Raw genomic sequence first — 14,787 nt, 5'->3', positions numbered from 1 at the left:
TACCACTGCCACTCTCAAGGAATGCCACCTATGGTGGCTAGGACATTTGCATTGCATGGATCACTTTCCTCTTCCCCGACACACACTACTTAGTGAGACAGCACATGCCAAGAGACACCCTGGAAAACCCGTATTCCACTTTAAGGACTGCATCAAATGCAATATCAACACATTTAATATTACTGAGATAAATGGGAGGAGCTTCCTGAAGGCTGCATCGTATGGAGGAAACTCATGGAGGGAGGCAGTAAGTACCACAACTTACCTGCAAAATGAGCATATAGACAATTGCCAGGGACTGTTAGACCAGCTTAAGCAAAAACATTTGTTGGATTTCACTTATTACAACACTTGGTCACAGTAGTCAAGAGTAGGTATTTTGTGTAAGATAAATTCATTAAAAGTGCATAACTATGATTCATTTTGACAGTGTATTATTTCTGTAAATATTAGCAGTTCCAGTTTACTGTAATTTATTCACATATTTCAACAATCTCCTGACAAATGATCAGGGAAGTGAGGATTGCATTCAAATGTTCTATGTGTTTTATATTATACTTTGTGACATGTTCCAGGCCCATGAGATTCATCTCATTTTTGCGTCTATGGAATGATAACTGAATCTAATCTAATCAGACCCCTCTTTTCAAGGTGATACACACTTGTCCCATCTGTGGATACCAAGTGGGCTTTTACACTGGACTCCTGAGTCACCTACAAAAATGTCTGCGTGATGCTACTTGAATTTTCCATTAGGAAATATAGGCCTTTGATGATGATACTCCGCAAACCAATGTACAGTGCATAACAGAGATTAGTTCATACCAGTATTAGTATCCTTCTGTCCCATACCATCACCATATAGATGAAGAAAGAAAGAATTATCTCCGTGATGTAGTATGTGATATTGCTCATCTTATTCTATTGCCCCCCCCCCCCCCCCCCCCAATGTGGTATACAGTGCAGACAGCAGACTTGTTTTACAGTCTACCTTGAACACTAGTTCTCTACATATGTCCAACAGGGTTTTGCAAAAAAAAAAAAAAGGTGTCAACTTTCTTTCAAAAGATTCTCATTTAAGATCTGTGACAATTCCTGTTATTCTTTGGTGTGGGCTCTGGTGACCTGTTGGAACCTTTGTAGTGTGTCTCTGTCATGCCTGAATCATGAGGAGCACAACCCTGTATCAAAATTCTGTACGTGGTTATTCTAGTGCCTTGTATACTGTTTCCTTTAAAATGTCCCACACTTTCTCAGAATTGTACCAATGTGTGTAAGACTTTCTTCCACCTGTCCTACCATTGATTTAACATGTGCTTTCTGTTTCATATCACTTCTTATCCGGGTGTTTAAACAATGTGATAGACCGCAGAAGTTTGCTATAAATAGTGGGTGCTATAGTATTCTTTCTCTTTCTTATGAGTTATTATATATTGTTTTGTTAACATTTGGTACATTAAATAGAAATTGTCAAAATCATCTTTTACAGTCTGCAGGCCCTGGCTGCGTCTGTTTAGCACGTAAGCCACTCCGTCTTTTCCTGTCCCCATGCCATTTTTCTCTCTCATTCTGTACCAATCTTCTCTTCTCCTCATTACACATTCCTTCTCTCTCTTTTGGTCTTCCTGTAGGTCTCTTGCCTATTGTCATTTTGTGACCTGCCTTGGTATTCAGCCAATTCCCAGTCTTTCAACTTGCCCACACCATGTTAATCTTTTCTTTTCTGTGGTCTCTTGCACAGGCTTGTCTTTCACAATTTCTCTCAGCACACCATCCCCTACTCTATTCATTCTGATAAGTCCTACCCCACTTTTGTGAAATTTTGTCTCACAAGCCTGTATTTTGCTCACCTGCCTTTTCTTCATTAGCCACATTTCTGATACGTACATGAGTATTGGAGCGTAGTACCCTCAGTTTCCTTACTTTTTGTTGGTACATCCTTGCTGCAGCACAGTCTTCTTACAATCTGCAGGAAACCATGAGCTTGCTTTCCCCTTTCACTAATGTCCTTTTCATTCCTCCACTGTCTTCTGGTATGTGTCCCAGGTGCTTGAAACTTTCCACTCTCTTTAGTGCCTGTACTCTAATACTTATATTCATTGCTATTCTTCTTGTATTCCAGTTAACACCATTACTTCACACTTTTTTTACATTAAATTTCAATTCATACTGTTCTGCCACTTTCACGCATTTATTTAACCTTCCCTGTACCTCTCCTCTCCCATTTCCCCACACCATTAGATCACCTAAAAACATCACTGCTATCACATTTTCATCTCCTATTCATGCTTTCACTCCTGTCATTATCTCTTTTATCATGGTGATGAAAAGTAGAGTGAATAGTGCACTCCCTTGCTTCAGCCCATTTTTATTTTCAAATCAGTCTGTCTTCTCTCCTACTTTTACATGACTCACACTTTCATGATGTTGATCATACACCTCCCCAGTGTCCAGGAAATCCATTGTTATACCATTACCATCTTCATACCCTGGTCTAAAACTTCAATATCCCCACCAGTGGAGAATATTGATACAGATCTGAGGTACTACAGTTAGCATCTCTCTGGCACACCCTGTCACGTTTATGATGATATGTGGCTCAAGAGCACAAGGAGCAGTAGGCCAGTCTTCTCCAGCCCATGTCCAGTATCAACAAACACATCAGACAGCAGTTGCGGCATTGTGCCCACTGCTGTTTGCTGCATTTAATGACTCGTAGGAGAGCTGGGAAATCTACCTTCATTGTTTTTAACTCCACTTTTTGCTAATTACATTTCTAGTAGGCAGAAAGTGCTTTGCTTTTGTCTTGTACTAGTTGCTTTTATATGAAGTGATGGAAAAATTGAAACCACCCTTAGACCTTAGTGAAATAACTTTCAGTGTTCTCTGTGCTCTGTTAATCAGATAGTACAGTCAGCAGGTGCAACTTGTGGCTAGGCTCTGTGTTAAAGAATGTCATAAACAACGTGGATGTGCAGGGTCTCACACACAAGTGCAGTTCCATGTGGTCAGAACTGTAAAGTCTCCTATGTCGGATCATTTACTCAAAAAGTGATTGGGCACCTTACCCCTGATAGGGAGAGCACTGCAGAAGCTCTAGCCAAGTCTGATCATAGTGTTCATGAGGTAGTCCAAATTGCTAAATCTTTCAAGGTGCTTTGGAAGCTCAGCAAGTTTCTGCAAATGACATCTAGGTTTCCCAGTTTGTTAGTCACCTTCACAAACACTGATCGACTGATGATTCTGATTCACCATCTTCTACTTCTGCTCCTAAGTACTGCCAAAGTTCACGAGCGTCCAGATCATTGGTGCCTCCTGTGAGACTTAAATATCAATGATTCTGCTCCCTCATCATCATCACAACCCTTTTTTTTTATATTCAGGCAGATCAGAAATGCCCTTCTTCCTCAGAATTGCTATGTATGTCATGCATGTCAAAGAAGATTTAGTCCTGTCTGGAATGTGCAGCGATCATAACAGAAACCAATGCATCCACTGTGCAGCAAACTGCTGGGTCTGCAGTAAGTGCGGTCACCTGGCTGACAACTGTCAACAAGCAGCCCTCTCTGTCTGCATGCTCAGCAGTGGTGTGAGGACAACACTGTGATATATACAGTCAGAGCTCTAGAACTGGTGGCTTCCTTGCCAGGAAGCTCACTTTGGCTTTGACATTGCTCATTCAGTCTGTGGAGTTCCAGCTAGACACCAGTGTGGCACAGGCACAGTCACAGTGTCACATGGGGCAACCCGATAGCAGCATGGAGCTAATCAAGTGACCGTGGGTCAGTTTTGTGTAGTAGACTGCACAAGTTCTGTTAAATATCACCTAGCTGCTATATGAACACCAGCCTTGCTTTTGACATTGAATTTCTGGCTTGGGGTTCTTGGTATTTGTATAGTGCTCTGCCCACAACAACCTTGGCTTTGATTGTGTATTACATGTTAATTATCAGATGTGGAAACTTTAAAACACATACTGTTTCTCTTTATCCTCCTCATACTATCTTCCATACTGTCTTTTCCAGAAACTTCTCAAATGCCTTTGTAGCATGACACATCAGAGTAACTCCCCTAGAAATCTGACATAGTTTCTTGCAACCCTTCTTAAAAACTGGCACTATGATTCCCTTTCTCTGGTCGTCAGGTGTTCTTCTTTCTTTCCATGCCGTTCTTATTACCCAGTAGAGCCATTGCTCTCCAACAATGCCAACTGCTGTCAACATCTCCATGCTTACTTCATTCAGTCCAGATGTTTTTCCTCCTTTCACAGTATTTATCTCTTACTCTACTTCCATCCAGGTGGGGTCCATCTTGACGTAATCTACATTCCCTGGCTTCTCATTTTTCTCTTTCATATTTCCATTGGGAAGTAATAACTTTTCACAATTTTCCTTCCTTAATTTCCTGTACATTCTCAACTTCCTTTCCTTTAGTCCAACATTTTCCACCCCATGCCCCTCTTCTTAGCCTTCACCAATCCATAGAAGACCTTCTCACTCCCGTCACTGTCCTCTTCCATCATTTTTGTCCACTCTTCCATCCATTTCCTCTACTCTCCTGCTATTTCCTCTCTTGTTTCTCTGTTCTCTTCTGAAACCATATATGGAATACTTCCTCTTTCTTTGCAACATCATCCCATATTCTATCATTCCACCAGGATGTTTCTTTCCACCTTTTCCTGCCACTGGTTCTTCTGCTCCTTCCATCATCGTTGTTTTGAACCATTCTGTCCTTCCTCTACTGACTGAATTTCATTCGTTGGTGCATCACCCTTTACTGTTCTTTGAAATTCTTCTTTGGTTTTTTCTCCTTTCAACTTTGACACTATTGTCCTTCTTTCCTGTTTTTCTACCCTCTTTTCCTTTGTAATCCTTCAAACTTTCACTACTAAGTCAGGGATCACTATCTAGGCTTCAGAAGGTATTACCTTGACATCTGTGACTGTTCTTTTTGTGTCCTGTCACATATTATATATTCTGCCACAAATTTGCTTGACTAATCATACCTGTACCACACTACATTAGACTTTCCTTCTTCTTAAACTAGGTGTTGCCTACTACTGTCCATTCTTTTTACAAAAGTCTAACAATTTTCTACCCTCTTCGTTTCTCCTTCCTCACCCTCCCACTCCTAATACCTCCTCATCCCAATATGTTTCCTTGTTCAAATGTGCATTTAGGGCTCCCATATCATCATCTTCTGTCTTCTTAGTTGTCTTTGTATTCCCTCTTCAAAGTTCTCCTTGTTTTAATAGAATATCCAACTTTAGGTGCATATATTTGCATAGTTTGCATATCCTTCTCCTTCCTTCCTTATTCAAACCTCCTCTCGTAATTACTGTCACACCGTGTCAACCTTCTTCTTCATTGCTACTCTAGTACAGCTTTGGGAATAGCTGGGTCATCTTCCTTTATATCTTGGATGACACACACACACACACACACACACACACACACACACACACACACACACACACACAGAGAGAGAGAGAGAGAGAGAGAGAGAGAGAGAGAGAGAGAGAGAGACATCATTAGCAGCCCTATTACATATTTTAATTTGTGTTAGGAAAAAGAAAAAGTCTTTAAGCAATTGGCATATGTGTGAAGATGTCACTAGTTGACAGTGTAGTATAATGTCAAATGACTTTTTTGACTTTTGGAAGTCTAGGTACATGAAATATTCTGGTCCAAATGCATCCGTTATTTGAAAAAAAAAAAAAAAAAATCTATGAATAAAGCAAGTTGTCTTACACATGACTGGTTTTTCACTAACCTATGTCAGTTTTTTGAGAAAATCTTTTCCTGCAGTAATGTCTTAAGGTGCAATCCTAAAATATTCCCCAGGATCCGACAACAGAAAAATGTTGACAATATTGATCTGTAATTCTGTGCATCCATTTTTTATTTTTATATTTTCTCTGAAAAATGACTTGTTTATGCTTTAGGCGAAAAGTTAATTCCTATGTGCACAAAACAACAGGTCTGTGCCGGCTACTGAAATAGTTTTACATGACATATTTTCAGCCTTTTTAAACATAGCCTAGTTACAATGTGGCTAGTGCTATATCATTTTACTTTTGCACAAAGATGGCAGTAAAGATCAATTTCCACACATGTTTCTGATTAGCAGGTGTTATTCCTTATTAATTTTTTTTCTTTTAATTACAGGAGAACTGAATGCTATAGCACCATTGATCTCCAACTTCTTTTTGGCAGCTTACGCTTTAATAAACTTCAGTACATTTCATGCTTCACTTGCCAAACCTATTGGGTGGAGGCCAAAATTTAGGGTAAGGAAGCGGCTAAAATTATTAGGTTGTAATGATTAATTAATTAAATACTCTCATGTACTTGAAATGAATACACACTTGCCCCTCTCTTTCTACAGTACTACAACATGTGGCTTAGCCTTCTGGGAGCTATTCTGTGTGTGGGTGTCATGTTTCTAATTAGCTGGTGGACAGCGCTCATAACACTTGCTTGTGTTATGGCATTGTACCTCATAGTATCATATCGAAGACCAGGTAAATTATAAATAAACATTCAAAATATAACATCATTTTTAAAATTTTAAATTTATGACTAAAAATAACAATTGCTTTTAATATGTTTTCCTTTCCATGAAATTATAGTTTTATCTTTAGGCAGCATTATAAGATATATTTAACTCCCAGATCTTGGTATTCAAAGTTGAAAGATAAATAACTAGAAACTCATTCACCTGATCATCCTGTGTCTTGTATTAAGTGTTTTCCAATCAGTTCTTGACAGTTTCAGGCCTCAAGTTCATTGTCAAATGTTTTTCATTGCTAACATTTCTTTCAAGAATGTATTATTTCAGAGAGAGTCCTTGTTGCAGTGATTAGAATAAAACTGAAGCATCCATTTCTTATCACCATTTTCAAACTCTGTGTCTGAGGTATAACACATCAATTTACTCAGTCAGTGCTTGTAATGCTTTCAGTGGTTCTTTAAGTATTAATATTGTAGTTTTATTTATTCATAACACCTTTCTTTGTTAATTTTTTTTGTTTGGCATTAACAATATCCTGTCATTTCCATGTGTGCAGAAGTGAACTGGGGTTCTTCAACCCAAGCACAAACATACAAGAATGCCCTGCTTTCTGTACAGCAGCTGAACAATGTTGAAGAACATGTGAAGAATTACAGGCCTCAGATATTGGTACTATCTGCGATGCCCAGTCATCGACCACCTCTGATAGACTTCGCGTACCTTATGACAAAAAATTTATCTCTACTGATGTGTGGTCATATCATTCAGGTATGTGATTAGTGATTTGACATTCCCAGGAGAAATAATAATCTTCATTGTTTTCACATTTCTTGATTATATCAATGTATGAGCTAAATGGCTGATGAAGCTTTTTTGTATTTTATTTTATCCATCTCAAGATTCCCTCAATTCACTGAATAGAAGCTGATTTCTTTGACTATTGTAAAGATAGTGTTATCTGCTGTAAATATCTTGTGTTTAATTTAGGAAGCAATGAGAGTTTCTTGCATCATAATTTTGAAGTAAAAGTTTACTGAAAGTCTATAGAAAAGACAAAACTCAAAATGTTCAAAAATATAACATCACACACTTCACAAAATGAAAAAAACTTAGTATCCTATTACTGCAATATCAGTGAGCCCCTATTGAAATCAGCCAACTCATACACATATCTGCATTAACAGTTTGTAGGGCTGAAAAATAGAATGATCACATAGGCTCACTTGTTGGTAAGGCAGGTGTCAGACTCCAGTCCAGTAATAGAATACTAGGGAAACGAAATCAGCCTACAGAGGAGATTGCTTACAAAACACTTGTGTGACCCATTCTAGAATATTTCTCAAGTGTGTGGGAGCCATACCGCATGGAAATGACAGGGCATATGAAATGTGTACCGAGAAGGGCAGCACGAATGATCACAAGTCTGTTTGAGAATGTCACGGAAATGCTGCCAAAGTTTGTCATGTGCTTGAAGGTAGACACCAGCTATCCTAAGAATGCCTGTTTATAGAATTTCAGGAACCAGCTTTAAACAAAGAATCTAGGAATGCAGTACAACATCTACATGTACCTCACGTATCTATCACAATTTAGATTAGGATATAATAGAGGGAAACATTCCACGTGGGAAAAATATATCTAAAAACAAAGATGATGTGACTTACCAAACGAAAGTGCTGGCAGGTCGATAGACACACAAACAAACACAAACATACACACAAAATTCAAGCTTTCGCAACCAACGATTGCTTCATCAGGAAAGAGGGAAGGACAGGGAAAGACAAAAGGATGTGGGTTTTAAGGGAGAGGGTAAGGACTCATTCCAATCCTGGGAGTGGAAAGACTTACCTTAGGGGGAAAAAGGACAGGTATACACTCACACACACACCCATATCCATCCGCACATACACAGACACAAGCAGACATTTGTAAAGGCAAGGAAACTCTTTTTATACACACACCAGAAGGAAATCTCTTGCAAGTTTTGAACTTCATATAGTGGGTCTTTTCAAAGTTTAATGACAGTGAATTGGCTATGAACCACTTATTAATGTCAGTAAAAATTTGATTAGCTGCCCTTTCTAAATTTATATTTGATTTACTATTTATTGCAATGTTTGTATCATCTGCAAATAAGACAAACTTGGCAACTGGTAATGTAACAGATGACAGGTCATTAATATACACAAGAGACAGTAGTGGAACTAGTATGGAACCTTGGGGAACATCACGTGTAATTTCTTCCCAGTTAGATGATGTCTGATTGCCTACTGCTGAAGTGTTACGTAATGATACCCTTTGTTTTCTATTAGCAGGGTATGACTGAAACCACTTTGCAGCACTACCAGTGATGCCATAATATTTTAATTTACGCCTTTGACAGCTCACAGAACATGCCAGTTGCCTCTAATTTGTTGTCCAATGAATTAAGGACATTTTCGCTATAAGTGTAAATAGCTTTCTCAATCTCAGAACCCTTAAGAAACCCAAACTGTGACTTTGACAGTATGTTATTTTCACTTTGTTGCTTAAGTAGACGCTTGAACATAACCATTTCAAAGATTTTTGAAAAAGCTGGCAAAAGTGAGATCGGTCGGTAATTTGATGGCAATTTTTTCTCCCCTTTCTTGTGGAGAGGTATAACTTCAGCATATTTAAGCCAGTCCAGGAATGTTCCTGTGACAAATGATTTATTACACAAATAACTTAAGATATGACTAAGTTCACATGTACACTCTTTTATTAACTTTGTTGATATGTTATCATAGCAACTAGAATGCTTTGATTTCAAGGACTTCATGATGAATTCTATTTCTTTGGGTGAAGTAAGTGTCAGTTCCATTTTACTGAGATTGCTTGTGTGCACTGGTCTCAGATATTCCATTACATTATTTACTGAACCTGACAACCCCATGCTATCAGTAACAGAGACAAAGTACTTGTTTAAATGGTTTGCAACACAACATGGGTTTGTTACCAGGGTTTCATTTACTTTTAGAGCTGTTTGTTCCTCCTCATTTCTGGTCCTACTTGTCTCTGACTTAACTATGTCCCATATTGTTTTTATTTTATTGCTGGATGTATTTATCTTCTTCTCATAATGCAGGTGTTTAGATTTCTGGATAACCTTCTTCAATATTTTGCAGTAATTTTTGTAATGAGCTATAATGCTAGTATCAAAGGTGTCCCTACGTATCAGATAGTGTTTCCTTTTTGTCTCACATCATCTCTTTATCCCTTGTGTGATCCATGGTCTCTTATTAGACTTCTGCTTAATATGAGTTACCTTCAGGGGAAAACAGTTTTCAAATAAGTTGCTAACTTTATTAATGAATATTTTGTATTTTCCATTTGTGTCTTGGATGCTGTAAACATCCATCCAATTAATTTCTTTGAGCAATCTCCTAAATTTCTCAGTTTTTGACTGTTTTATTGGCCTTCTGTACTCAGTTCTGATAGATGTTTTACCCTGACAGTTTTCAAAATTTAATGTTAGGTGTTGCATGTCATGGTCAGATAGCCCATTTACTACTGGTTTTGTAATGTGGCTTAGTTGCCTAGAATTGTCTATAAATATATTATCAGTGGCAGCCTAAGAACATTTGTATACCCTGGTTGGGAAATTTACTGTAGAAATTAAATTTAATGACAATGTAACTGATTTCAGTAGCTGTTCACTGACAGTGTTTTTCAGGACATCTATATTAAAATCACCAGCAACCACTAATTCTTTGTTTTTTAATTTTAGATGAAATAATAAATACTCAAGACCGTTTATAAACAGGTTGAAATTTCCTGAAGGTGCTCTGTATATGGCTACTATTATAAAGGACCTATTACGAAATTCTATCTCTGTTGCACTTGCTTCTAAGTGCTGCTCTAACCAAAATTTATTAATGTCAATACTCTTAAATTTAAAACTGTTTTTAACAAATGTGGCAACTCCTCCTTTCTCCATCTTTTGTCTACAGAAGTAGGAGGCTAACTTAAATTCTGTAAGGTTTAACATGTCTATACCAGTGGTCACGTGATGTTCATCAATGCACATAAGTAGTTCATTAATTTTACTTCTAAGCCCTCAAATATTTTGACGCACTAAAGATGGTTGGCATTTCACATTTACCGAGATGAAATCGGGTGGAAATAAAATTTCTGCTGATTGCTGTAAATTTTTAACCAACAGCTGTGTTCGCTGATCCAATGTACCAGAATTATTCTGTTTGATTTCTTTATCAAACTGAAATTTTGTTTCAGTCTTTACTTCTCTCAGAACTTGATGTTGTTCTGTCCTACCTATCCTAAAAAAGGTGCTGCTCCAACACCTATGACCACTGGCATATTACCACTCATGGCAGTACCTCCCCCCCCCCTCCCCCCCCCCCCCCCCCCCACTACATTTCCTACAATGACAAGCATAGACTAATTACAGTGTACTCAGATATGTTTAAACAATCATCCTTCTTTTGCTCAATTTGTGAGTGGAATGGCCAGCAGTCCTAATAACTGATACAGTTTGAAGTACCTTGTGCCATATATTTCATAGTGGTTTGCAGAGTATGGATGTAGACGTGTATGTTAAAATGGGACAGTAGAGAAATACTGAAATTTCTTGTAGTGCCAATAGCGAAACTTTAAGTAGCTTTGGAAATTTTTACATAGTTTCAAAAACTGGGATTATAGTTTTCTCCTTTTAAATATTTTAAGGAAAGGGAACAATTGACAGGAATGGGGGAAAGAAATACAGTAGAAGAAGAATGGGCAGCTCTGAGGGATGAAGTAGTGAAGGCAGCAGAGGATCAGTAGGGAAAAAGACAAGGGCTAGTAGAAATCCTTGGGTAACAGAAGATATATTGAATTTAATTGATGAAAGGAGAAAATAAAAAAATGCAGTAAATGAAGCAGGCAAAAGGGAATACAAATGTCTCAAAAATGAGATCGACAGGAAGTGCAAAATGGCTAAGCAGGGATGGCTAGAGGACAAATGTATGGATGTAGAGGCTTATCTCACTAGGGGTAAGATAGATACTGCCTACAGGAAAATTAAAGAGACGTTTGGAGATAAGAGAACCAATTGCATGAACATCAAGAGCTCATATGGAAACCCAGTTCTAAGCAAAGAAGGGAAAGCAGAAAGGTGGAGGGAGTATATAGAGGGTCTATACAAGGGCGATGTACTTGAGGACAATATTATGGAAATGGAAGAGGATGTAGATGAAGATGAAATGGGAGATACGATACTGCGTGAAGAGTTTGACAGAGCAATGAAAGACCTGAGTCGAAACAAGGCCCCGGGAGTAGACAACATTCCATTAGAACTACTGACAGCCTTGGGAGAGCCAGTCTTGACAAAACTGTACCATCTGGTGAGCAAGATGTATGAGACAGGCGAAATACCCTCAGACTTCAAGAAATATAATAATTGCAGTCCCAAAGAAAGCAGGTGTTGACAGATGTGAAAATTACCGAACTATCAGTTTAATAAGTCACAGCTGCAAAATACTAATGCGAAATCTTTACAGACGAATGGAAAAACTGGTAGAAGCCGACCTCGGGGAAGATCAGTTTGGATCCGTAGAAATCTTGGAACACATGAGGCAATACTGACCCTACGACTTATCTTAGAAGCTAGATTAAGGAAGGGCAAACCTACGTTTCTGGCATTTGTAGACTTAGAGAAAGCTTTTGACAATGTTGACTGGAATACTCTCTTTCAAATTCTGAAGGTGGCAGGGGTAAAATACAGGGAGTGAAAGGCTATTTACAATTTGTACAGAAACCAGATGGCAGTTGTAAGAGTCGAGGGACATGAAAGGGAAGCAGTGGTTGGGAAGGGAGCAAGACAGGGTTGTAGTCTCTCCCCGATGTTATTCAATCTGTATATTGAGAAAGCAGTGAAGGAAACAAAAAAAAAAAAAAATTTGGAGTAGGTATTAAAATCCGTGGAGAAGAAATAAAAACTTTGAGGTTCGCCGATGACATTGTAATTCTGTCAGAGACAGCAAAGGACTTGGAAGAGCAGTTGATCAGAATGGATAGTGTCTTGAAAGGAGGATATAAGATGAACATCAACAAAAGCAAAACGAGGATAATGGAATGTAGTCGAATTAAGTCAGGTGATGCTGAGAGAATTAGATTAGGAAATGAGACACTCAAAGTAGTAAAGGAGTTTTGCTATTTGGGGAGCAAAATAACTGATGACCGTCGAAGTAGAGAGGATATAAAATGTAGACTGGCAATGGCAAGGAAAGCATTTCTGAAGAAGAGAAATTTGTTAACATCGAGTATAGATTTAAGTGTCAGGAAGTCATTTTTGGAAGTATTTGTATGGAGTGTAGCCATGTATGGAAGTGAAACATGGACGATAAATAGTTTGGACAAGAAGAGAATAGAAGCTTTTGAAATGTGGTGTTACAGAAGAATGCTGAAGATTAGATGGGTAGACAACATAACTAATGAGGAAGTATTGAATAGGATTGGGGAGAAGAGAAGTTTGTGGCACAATTTGACTAGAAGAAGGGATCGGTTGGTAGGACATGTTCTGAGGCATCAAGGGATCACCAATTTAGTATTGGAGGGCAGGGTGGAGGGTAAAAATTGTAGAGGGAGACCGAGAGATGAATATACTAAGCAGATTCAGAAGGATGTAGGTTGCGGTAGGTACCGGGAGATGAAGAAGCTTGCACAGGATAGAGTAGCATGGAGAGCTGCATCAAACCAGTCTCAGGACTGGAGACCACAACAACAAGAACAATGAAAGGCATTTAGAAGCCAAGAAGCTTATGTGTTCTGACAGAAATTAATAATGCGGATAATAAGATTAAAACTATATGGAATATTGTCAAACGGGAGACGGAGCAGTCTGACAGTGCACAGCCCACCGTAGCAATAAACCTAAATGATGATGTTGTGAGTGATAATTCACAAATTGCAAGTATTTTTAACAATCACTTTCTGAATGTAGCAGTAAAAATAGGGTTAAAGGGTTCAGTTGAAGAAGCAAAAAAATATGTTAAAAATGTCACTCCCCAGGACTTTGGGCCTTTAGAAATAGCACCAACATCCCCCAATGAAATTAAGGGAATTATAAATGTACTGAAAAAAGAGCTCATGTGGTGTTGATTGAGTCTCTAACAGAATTTTGAAGTGTTGTTCTAATTTAATAAGTGGAGTCCTTAGCGATATATGTAATGCTTCACTGGCATAGGTAATTTTTCCAGACAGATTGAAATACGCAATTGTCAAACCTCTTCATAAAAAAGGGGACAAGAGTGACGTAAATAATTATAGACCAATCTCATTGCTGACTTCATTTTCTAAAATTTCGAAAAAGTTATGTATTCAGGAGTAGTTTCACATTTAAGTGAAAATTATTTACTCAGCTTGTCACAGTTCGGATTCCGGAAGGGTTACTTGACTGAGAATGCTATCTACACATTTACCCATCAAATAGTACAAGCCCTAAATAACAAATTATCACCAGTTTGTGTTTTTTGTGATCTGTCCAAGGCACTTGACTGTGTGGATCATGTGACATTCTTAGAAAAACTCAGGTTTTATGGAATTGAAGGCTACACACACAGCTGGTTTGAATCATACTTAATGAACAGAACGCAAAAAGTTGTGCTGAATAGCACAAATAATGTTGGGAGGGTGGTAAATTCTAGTGAATGGGGAGTTATCAGTTATCACAAAGGGAGTCCCACGGGGTTCAATTTTAGGTCCTCTGCTGTTCCTTATTCGTGTGAATGACATCCCACTTAACGTTCAGCAAGCAGAACTAGTACTTTTTGCAGATGACACAAGTGAAATAATAAATTGCATTCCAGAAAAAGCAACTGAAGATATTGTTGAAGATGTCTTTCAAAGAATTATTAAGTGGTTCTCAGAAAATGGACTCTCCCTTAATTTTGAAAAAAAACTCACTATATCCAGTTCTGTACACCGAATAGAGTCGTACCAACAATTAATGTAGCATATAAACAGGGCTCAATTAACAGGGTAAATTTCTCCAAATGTTTGGGTGTTCACATTGATGATAACTTGAACTGGAAGAAGCATATTACTGAGCTTCTCAAACAACTAAGTTGAGCTTCTTTGGCTCTTTGCATAATTGCTAGTCTTGGCAATAAACAGATCAGCCTCCTAACGTACTTTTCATATTTCCACTCAATAATGTCTTATGGGGTAACTCATCACTTACATGGAACCTCCCCATCGCACCCCCCTCAGATTTAGTTCTAAGTTGGCACAGTGGATAGGCCTTGAAAAATTGAA

General features: G+C 38.2%; 1 protein-coding gene across 1 annotated transcript in view; it reads left to right on the top strand.

Moving 5' to 3' along the window:
* LOC126412107 (bumetanide-sensitive sodium-(potassium)-chloride cotransporter) overlaps nt 1-14,787 on the top strand; it is a 598,521-nt gene that overhangs the window by 518,235 nt on the left and 65,499 nt on the right. Inside the window, exons 9-11 of the mRNA XM_050081538.1 lie at nt 6,168-6,289; nt 6,388-6,523; nt 7,070-7,281. Coding sequence (XP_049937495.1) covers nt 6,168-6,289; nt 6,388-6,523; nt 7,070-7,281 — 470 coding nt within the window. The remainder of the gene's footprint in view (nt 1-6,167; nt 6,290-6,387; nt 6,524-7,069; nt 7,282-14,787) is intronic.

Source organism: Schistocerca serialis, chromosome 7, assembly GCF_023864345.2.
Source record: "Schistocerca serialis cubense isolate TAMUIC-IGC-003099 chromosome 7, iqSchSeri2.2, whole genome shotgun sequence".
Taxonomy (NCBI): Eukaryota; Metazoa; Arthropoda; class Insecta; order Orthoptera; family Acrididae; genus Schistocerca; species Schistocerca serialis.
This window is presented reverse-complemented; position numbering and strand designations above follow the sequence as displayed.